This window comes from Pristis pectinata, chromosome 32 (genome assembly GCF_009764475.1).
Source record: "Pristis pectinata isolate sPriPec2 chromosome 32, sPriPec2.1.pri, whole genome shotgun sequence".
In the NCBI taxonomy this organism is placed as follows: domain Eukaryota; kingdom Metazoa; phylum Chordata; class Chondrichthyes; order Rhinopristiformes; family Pristidae; genus Pristis; species Pristis pectinata.
The window spans coordinates 18,670,875-18,680,020 of NC_067436.1; the positions used below are offsets into that span (position 1 = coordinate 18,670,875).

Here is a 9,146-nt window from a genome sequence, read left to right on the forward strand (position 1 = left end):
AATTGGATTTCCAGAAGGCATTCGATAAGGTGCTGCATAAAAGACTTATCCATAAGATAAGGATGCATGGAGTTGGGGGTAATGTATTAGCACGGATAGAGGATTGGTTAACCAATAGAAGGCAGAGAGTTGGGATAAATGGGTATTTCTCTGGTTGGCAATCAGTGGAGAGCGGGATGCCGCAGGGGTCGGTGCTGGGCTTACAACTGTTCATGGTATACAGTACATTAACGATTTGGAAGAGGGGACTGGGTGTAGCGTATCTAAGTTTGCTGGTGACACTAAATTGAGTGGAAAAGCAAATTGTGCAGAGGATGTGAAGAGTCTGCAGAGAGATATAGATAGGTTAAATAGGTGGGCAAGGGTCTGGCAGATGGAGTACAATGTTGGTAAAAGTGAGGTCATCCACTTTGGAAGGAAAAATAGAAGAGCAGTTTATTATCTAAATGGTGAAAGATTGCAGCATGCTGTTGTGCAGAGGGACTCGGGAGAGCTTGTGCATGAATTGCAGAAGGTTGGTTTTCAGTTACAACAGGTTATCAAGAAGGCAAATGGAATGTTGGCCTTCATTGTTAGAAGGATTGAATTTAAGAGCAGGGAAGTTATGCTACAACGGTACAGGGTACTGGTGAGGCTGCACCTGGAGAACTGCATGAAGTTCTGGTCTCCTTACTTGAGGAAAGATATCTTGGCTTTGGAGGCTGTGCAGAGGAGATTCACTGGGTTGATTCTGGAGATGAGGGGGTTAGCCTATGAGGAGAGATTGAGTCGTCTGGGACTATACTCGCTGGAATTCAGAAGAATGAGAGGGGATCATATAGAAGCAAATAAAATTATGAAAGGGTTAGATAAGATGGAGGCAGGAAAGTTGTTTCCACTGGTAGGTGAGACTAGAACTAGGGCGCATAGCCTCAAGATTTGGGGGAATAGATTTAGGATGATGAGGAATAACTGCTTTTCCCACAGAGTAGTGAATCTGTGGAATTCTCTGCCCAGGGAAGCAGCAGAGGCTACATTAAATTTATTTAAGACATAGTTAGTTAGATTTTTGCATAGTAAGGGAATTACAGGTTATGGGGAAAAGGCAGGGAGGTGGATCTGAGTCCATGGCCAGATCAGCCATGATCTTATTGGATGGCGGAGCAGGCTCGACTGGCCAGATGGCCTCCTCCTGCTCCTATTTCTTATGTTCTAATTTAACTCAATGCACCTCAACAAGAGAGATTGGTGCAGATAATGTAAAGGTGGATATTTCTGGGTGTGAATACAGCTAAAATAAGGCCATTGCTTATTGTGTAAGTTACCCTGTTCCCTCTCACTATACAGGCACAACAATGAGAAGACTTTCCTAATCTGGGTCAATGAGGAGGATCACACTCGAGTCATCTCCATGGAGAAGGGGGGCAACATGAAGAGGGTGTTTGAGAGGTTCTGCCGAGGTCTCAAAGAGGTGAATGAGATTCTCTGTAACGACCACAGTGGCAGGAACCTGCCCTGTGTAACGCAAGAGGCCATTCACCCCATCATGATTGTGCTGGCTCTTTGTGGAGTCATCTGTTCCGTCCCATTCCCCAAACTCCTTCCCCATGGCCCTGGAACCATTTTCCCTTCTAGCAATGGGCATCACTCTCAAGGCCACATTTATTTCCCATCCCTAATTGCCCTTGAGAAACTGGTGGTGAGCCATCTTCTTGAATTGCTGCAGGCTGTGTGCTGAAGGCGTTCCCACACTATTGCTGAGAGGACTTAGATTCAGTTGTGAGATATTTGTGAGTCAGGCTGAAGAGGGGTTTGGAGGGGAACAAAGAATCAACTTCCATTTGCAGCTCCTGAAAAGGCAAAGCAGTCCTAGCCTGCATGCAACAAGACCTGGAGAACTTTCAGAGATGGATTCCCATGTGTCTGCTCCCCTTGTCCTTCTTGGAGTTAGAGGTCACAGATTTTGGAGCAGCCTGGGAAAGGAACTGCAGGGTATCTTGTAGCCCCAGTGCAGTGGTAGTGGAGAGAGGGAATGTTTTGTGGTAGCAATAGGGATACCAATCAAGCAGCCTGCTTTGTTCAAGATGTTGTTGAGCTTCTTGAGTGGTGTTAGAACCGCGTGGAGAGCATTCTGTCCCATTCCTGCTGTGTCTTGTAAACAGTGGACAGGGCCTGGGGTGTCAGAAGGTGAGTCACCTGCTTCAGGATACTCAGCCTCTGAACCACTCTAGTAGCCATGGTATTTCTGCAGACATAAGAGACTACAGCAGCTGGAATCTGGAGCCACACCCAAAATGCTGGAGGAACTCAACGGGTCAGGCAGTATCTGTGGAGGGAGATGGAGTGCTAACAGTCCAGACGAAGGGTCTCGACCGGAAATGTCGACTGTCCATTTCCCTCCTCAGATGCTGCCTGACCCACCGAGTTCCTCCAGCGTTTTGTATGGTATTTATGCAGTTAGTCGAGTTTCCGGTTATGGACAACCCTCTGGATATTGATGATAGGGGACCCAGTGATGGCAATGCATTGAATGTCAGGAATAGGTGGTTAGACTCTCCCTCATTGGAGATGGTCCTTGTCTGGCACTTGAGAGAACTGAGGGTCACTTATCGCCTTTACCTGAAGGATGTCCTGGTCTTGATGCTGCTGAGATGGACTGCTGCACCTTCTGAGTAGTTGCAAATGGAAGATGATTCCTTGTTTAAAGTCACTGTTTGAAGCAGATTCCATTTCCAACAGTGCAACGACTATATGTGTATAAATAACTTCTTCTCTCCCTGTTTATTCTTTTTTCAATCACTGCATTTGCTATCCAGGTTGCCCTGGTTACCAGTCCTCCTGCCTCTGGAAACCCTTTCTCCTGCTTTACTTGGTGAAATTGGGTTTCGTGATTCTATTCTGGATGTGTTCATTTGTTCTCTTCCAATCTCACCACCCCCCACCTCCACCTCCACTCCCACTGCTCTACGGATACAGAGCCTCCTCCTCGTACTCAGAAGCTGCCCTCAGTTCTTGCCACTGCCCCTGAATGTAATCCCAGACTCTCCTCCTGCCAGTCCCCACCCAGGATCAGAGCTGTTCAGTTTTCCATTTAATTCCAGCATTAGTTAGTGCTGGAGAGGCTGGGAGAGGGGGGTGAGGCAAGGATGAGGGGTCGGTGGGAGGGGGGCAGACTGAAGTCCCCTCCCAATGTGTTTAGCTTTTGACAACCTCCCGTGGATGTAACCATAGCACAGTGGGAGGCAGTGTGGGATTTTCTGAGCTGAACAGAACTCTATTCAGTGAGGATCCCACCCCTCATGCCAGCCTCACTGAGGCGCCTGCTGTCAATCTGGGCTTTTTGTTGCACTGACCTTCCCATCACCTGGTTTCTGAAGCTCTGGGGCACGGCAGGGTGAACTGCAAGCTGTGCCTGGAGGATTTCCAAAGTCCCGGAGTGAGTGTAGCCTGGAGCAGGGTGGGATTTAGGCAGACTACAACTCTGAAGAATCACAGAATTGTTATGGCATGGAAGGAGGCCATTTGGCCCATCATGTCTGTACCAACTCTATATAAAAGTTATTTGGCTCCATATCCCACAGCCCTGCAAATCCTTTCCACTCAGATATCTATCCAGCTGCATTTCAAACGTTACAATGGAATCTGTCTCCACTACTCCCCCGGCAGAACATTCCAACCCAAGCACTCAGTGTTTAAAACAAAGAGAATCCTCATATCGGTTTTGCATTTTTTGCCAACCTCCTTCAGTCAATGACCCCTGGTTCTTGGCTCTTCTGCCAATGGGAACAGTTTCTATTTATTCTGTCTACGCCATTCATGACTTTAAACACCTCTCACTGATCTCCCTACAACTTCCTGTGATGAATGAACAATAATCCCAGTTTCTATGGTCTACCCACATAACTAAAGCTCCTCATCCCTGCAATCACTTTGGGAAATCTCTTCTGCATCCTCTCCAAACACTTCCCTTCTTTCCAAAAGTGTAGCAATCAATTGTGGCCAAACCACTTTCCTCATGACTAATTTGCCCTTTCACATGATGCCCCTATTTATGAAGCCCAGGATGCAACCTGCTCTTTAACTACTTTCTCAAGCTGCTCTGCCACTTTCAATGAAACAAGAACAAACAGCCCCAGATCTTTGTCCTTGTATCCCATTTAAAATTGTGCCCAACTGATTGTTTCCTTTGTCCTACCTAACTGTAGCACATCACCTTCTCAGTGGTAAATTCCTCCTGCCACCGATTTGCACATTCCACAAGTCTGTGTCTATCTCCTTGAAGTCTATTACCGTCCTCCTCACAGTACACGGTACCCCCAAGTTTTGTGTCATCTACGTTTGGAAATTGTGTCCTGTGGACTCAAGTCCAAAGCATAGAGAAAAGCAGAGGTCTCAATACTGATCCCTTGGGAATGCCATTGTATACTCCCCCTCCAGTCTGGAAAAACCTTTCACTATCCCTTGATCCCTGATCCTTAGTCAAGTTTCTATCCACGTTGCTCCAGCTCCTTTTATTCCACAGCCTTCAATCTTGATGACAAAGCTATTATGTGGCACTTTTAAAAAGCCTTTTGGAAGTTCATATATTTCACATCAACAGCATTTCCCTCACAGATCCAATCTGTTACTTCATCAGAAATCATCACATCAGTTCAACACAATTTTCCTTTCACATGTACATGTTGGCATTCTCTAATCTGTCCATGCCTGACTGAGTGACTGATAAATCCCTCCCTGAACTTCCCATGCTACTGAGCTTACCTGATAGGTCTATGGTTGCTGGGTTTATCCCTACACCCTTCTTTGAACATTTGCAATTTTCCAGTCCTCAGGAACAACCCTGAGCCGATAGATATTTGGAAGAACTAGGGCCATAAATATGGAATGTGATCACCTATTTCAGACAAGATGAGGATGAATTTTTTCCCTCAGAGGGTCATGAATCTTTGGAATTCTCTACCTCGGAGAACTGTGGAGGCAGAGTCATTAGAACAGAGGTTTACAGATACTTAAACTACAAGGAAATCAAGGGATACGAGGAGAAAGTGGGAGACCAGGGTTGAAGCCACGATTGGATCAGCCATGATCTTTTTGAATGATGGAGCTGGCTCAGGGGTCAAGTGGTCTACTCTTTTTCCTGTGTTTTATGTTTTCCTTCTCTTGTCCTCCTTAAAACCTAACTCTGTGACCAAACTTTTGGTCTCTTGCCCCAGCTACCTCCTTAGATGTATCAGTCAAATTTACGCTGTTGACACTCGACTACATTACAGATGCTGCGTGAATGTGAGTTAGTGCTGAGTTATATTATCAGCGTTGTGGGTGTACAGGGAACCCAACTGGTGATATCATCGATGAGAGGAGAAAGGTTATGCTTACGAAATGACAGATCGCAACAGTCAAAGTGAAGTCATGGGAAATTGTCCCATTCAATAAAACTCCAACGTCTAGCAACTTAATCCTCCAGATGCATCTCAGACAGCTTCACTTTGAAGTCCTTTCACACATTCAAGAGTGATAGACTTTTGGAAATTGATGGGAATCAGGGAATACAGGATTTGAGGGGGCATGGAAGTACGGCAGGTGTGATAGGGAATGGCAGAGTGATTTTGAGGGGCTGACTTACGATGAGCGGGCCTTGATGTTACCTGGGCAAATGGAGGAGCAACACTGCAAACCCAGAAACAGCCCGAGGGTGGAGGATGAGTCAGTGACTTAGGTCAACAGGCCTGGAGATATCCGGCCTCAATGCCCAAACAGACCTCAGTACTGCACTAGAGGAGAAACAGAATAAAGTATTCAAACCCTGACATAGGGCTTTAAGCCATGACCTCTGACCCAGAGGTGAGAGTGAACAGAGTTGAAACCTTATTGTAATCCAGCCAGGTAACAAGTTACATTGAACTGTGAGATGGCAGTTCCTCACCCTGGAGAGTGGTTAACATGTGGGACTTGCTCCTCACAGGAAATGTTACATTTTTGGATCGAAGCTGAGTTCTCATATGAACCATGTTTCCTTCAGGTGGAGAGACTGATTTCAGAGAAAGGCTGGGAGTTTATGTGGAATGAGAGGCTTGGCTACATCCTGACCTGCCCGTCAAACCTGGGCACTGGACTTCGAGCCGGGGTACACATGAAGTTGCCCATGCTCAGCAAGGTACTGTACCCCTTCTAGTTACTGAGGTTTTTCACACTGAGAATGGGAGTTATACTGTCAAACACTGCACTGTCCAAGATGCTGAAACACAATCTTTCCGAGCAGCAACGTTTCTGTATCTAAGCCACTCTGTCCCTGCTCGGAGAGTGTGTGATGGGACAGTGTTGAGGAGAATTTTGTCTGTATCTAACCCTTTTTGGCTTATTTATCAAAGTGTGGTTCTGAATCCTGACAGGGGCACAAATGTTAAATCTTCAGAGATAGAAGACACACACACGCTGTTTATGGGTAATGAACGAGTTTAGTTTTTACAGACGTCCATGTTGATTTTGTCCATAAGTTGGAAAATAACAAAAATCACTCGATATGGTAACCGTACCTCCATAGTAAGGCATCAAAAGCACATTAGACTGATAAGAAAGGACAATTATTCAATTACTAAAAGTAGAAAAAGAGAGGAAACCAGTTCTGCCGTATGTACATAGGTTGGGCTTTTGAATTTAGTAATCTAATGGGAGCTCGTTCATATGTAGGGGTGTCCATAAGTTGGACGTTCATAACCCAGGGCAGTCTGTATGCAATTTGTGTTATCCACAACTTAGGAGTGTGTAATGGGTGAGTGTAGAGGGAGCTTCATTCTGTATCTAACCTGCATTGTCAATGCCTTGGCAGTGTTTGCTGGAACAGTATAGAGGAGGCTTCATTCTGTACCTAACCTGTCCCTGCCCTGGGACTGTGTGATGGGATAGTATAGAGGGAGCTTTATCTAATCCATGGTGCCCTGCCCTAGGAGTTCCTGAAAAGAATGTGTTAAATACACCGTATGCTGTAATGAACACAAAGGTAAAGGCAAAAAAGATGACTTAAACTGCACAAGAAACACAAGGTCCCTCACATCATACCCGAATTCCCCAACATCTGTAAGATGCTCAAGAGAGATTGGATTTTGTTGGAGTAAAGTTCATCTCTCTCAGGTCCTGACATAACGCTGCTTTAAATAAAATCTCAACCCTTGAATGGTGCAGCACCTCCCATTGCAAGGGTGATCTGATGAACGACAGGTAGAAGGTAGAAGCAGGAAATTGCAAGGACGGACATTTGAAACAAATAATCGTGAGGAGAGGGTAGGAGGTTGAAACATGGCTGTCATGTGTTGTCTTCAACTAATTTAATTAGCACAATCTCATGGGCCGAAGGAGCTGTTCCTGTGCTGTCCTGTTCTATGTGGTGAAGATCCCGAATGCCTGAAGGATGAGAGATGACATCATGGAAACATAAAATTCTTACAGTGCTCAACAGGGTAGGTGCAGGGAAAATGTTTCCCCAGACTGAAGAAAGTGGAAACACCGTCACAAAATAAGAAGTAGGTCACTTAGGACTGAGACGAGGAGAAATAAAGGGTGGTGAACTTTAGGAATTCTCTACCTAGAGAGCTCTAGATGTTTGATATTGGGTTCATTCAAAAAAAAAGGTTTCTGGATGTAAAAAGAATCAAGAGATACGGGGACAGTGCAGGCAAATGGCGTTCAGGTAGAAGATCAACCATGACCTTGTGAATGTCGGAGCAGGTTTGAGGATCCGAGTGGCCTCTTGTTGCTCCCATTCCTTATGTGCCCCAATATAACGGGCCCATTCCCACCCTGAGCCTTTATCTCCTGCCCGAGGGGACAGGATCACGCACCGACTGTGGTGGAGCAGGCAGCCTCGCTGGGGTATGGAGCCACCGGTCACCCAAATGATGTTCTTGTTTCAGGATCCTCGCTTCTCGAAAATCCTGGAGAATCTGCGGCTGCAAAAACGCGGCACAGGGGGCGTGGACACGGCAGCCGTGGGCGGCGTGTTCGACATCTCCAACCTGGACCGGCTGGGAAAGTCCGAGGTCAGTCAGTGGTCTCGTCCCCACACCACCAGCACCAAGCACACTGGAGACTGAGGGGAAGGGATCGGAGACGAAAAGGGAAGAGGATGGAAGGGAGTAGCGGAGGGATGACGGGAGAAGCAGAAGGGTAAGCAGGGTGAAGGTGGAGGAAGGAGAGGAGGGGAGGAGAAGGGGATGAAGGGGAAAGGCAGACGAATGCAAGGAGGGGGGAGTTAAAAGATGGGGAGTGTGGAGGAGGATGTGAACAAGGGAAGCAGGAAAAAGATTGGGGATGGAGAGAGAAGGAGAGGGAAAGGGAGAGATGATAGGAGGATGTTGGAAGGGGGTGGATGGGTTGTGGGAGGGAAAGGTAATGTGGGGAGGGCAGGTTTCCTTTCTCATCAGGGTGGGGACAGGGGGAAGAGTTGGGGACAGTTTCATTTCCATCCAAACTCTTGGTGACCCCCAGATTCCCAGGAATGTGACAACGGGTCTAACACTGAAGGTCTGTTACCTCCCCAGGTGGAGCTGGTTCAGCTGGTGATTGACGGGGTTAACTATCTGACCGAGTGTGAGAAGCGGCTGCAGAGAGGACAGGACATCAAGATCCCTCCACCACTGAGCCAGGGCAGACGCTGAGCTCTCTGTAATCAAATGGCACCCTTGTGGTCAATGTATTGCTAAAGTGTTACCGTGGCTACAAACCCTCTGGAATTTATCCCACTGCAACAGCATAATAAACTCCCAAACTGTTATAACCAACAGAACGTGGCTGCTTGTTATCAGTTTACTGTTCACTTGATTACACCACCTTGTGACTTTAACTAAATACCAGTGACTGCAGGTAGAACATCACCCCTTCAGCTGTGGAGGGGTGAACAGACATTTGTCCCAACACTGGGTGGGGGCAATCACACAGAACCTGTCCCATTCCTGAGAGGGGGCAACACAGACTCCTGTCTGATTCCTATGTGGAAGCATGACACCCAGTCCATTCTAAGGTGGGGGATCTATCCTGTCCAGAGGCAGGGGAAACAAAGACCCCTGTCCCATCCCCATGTGTGGGAATCAAGGACACATCCATACAGGGCTCTGTTTGGCAAAAGTGGGTGTACAACTTGAAGCAAATGGGAGTGATTTAAATTAGCAGCCTCT

At 46.8% G+C, this 9,146-nt stretch overlaps 1 protein-coding gene across 5 annotated transcripts in view; it reads left to right on the forward strand.

Moving 5' to 3' along the window:
* The window catches only part of LOC127585343 (creatine kinase U-type, mitochondrial-like), a 63,790-nt gene extending 55,021 nt beyond the window's left edge, over window positions 1-8,769 (forward strand). For all 5 annotated transcript variants that reach the window (XM_052042739.1, XM_052042735.1, XM_052042738.1 and 2 more), the window contains exons 7-10: window positions 1,327-1,450; window positions 5,999-6,133; window positions 7,887-8,012; window positions 8,514-8,769. In XM_052042739.1, the coding sequence (XP_051898699.1) occupies window positions 1,327-1,450; window positions 5,999-6,133; window positions 7,887-8,012; window positions 8,514-8,630 (502 nt within the window). In that variant the 3' untranslated portion in view covers window positions 8,631-8,769. The remainder of the gene's footprint in view (window positions 1-1,326; window positions 1,451-5,998; window positions 6,134-7,886; window positions 8,013-8,513) is intronic.
* The last annotated feature ends 377 nt before the right edge of the window (window positions 8,770-9,146 follow it).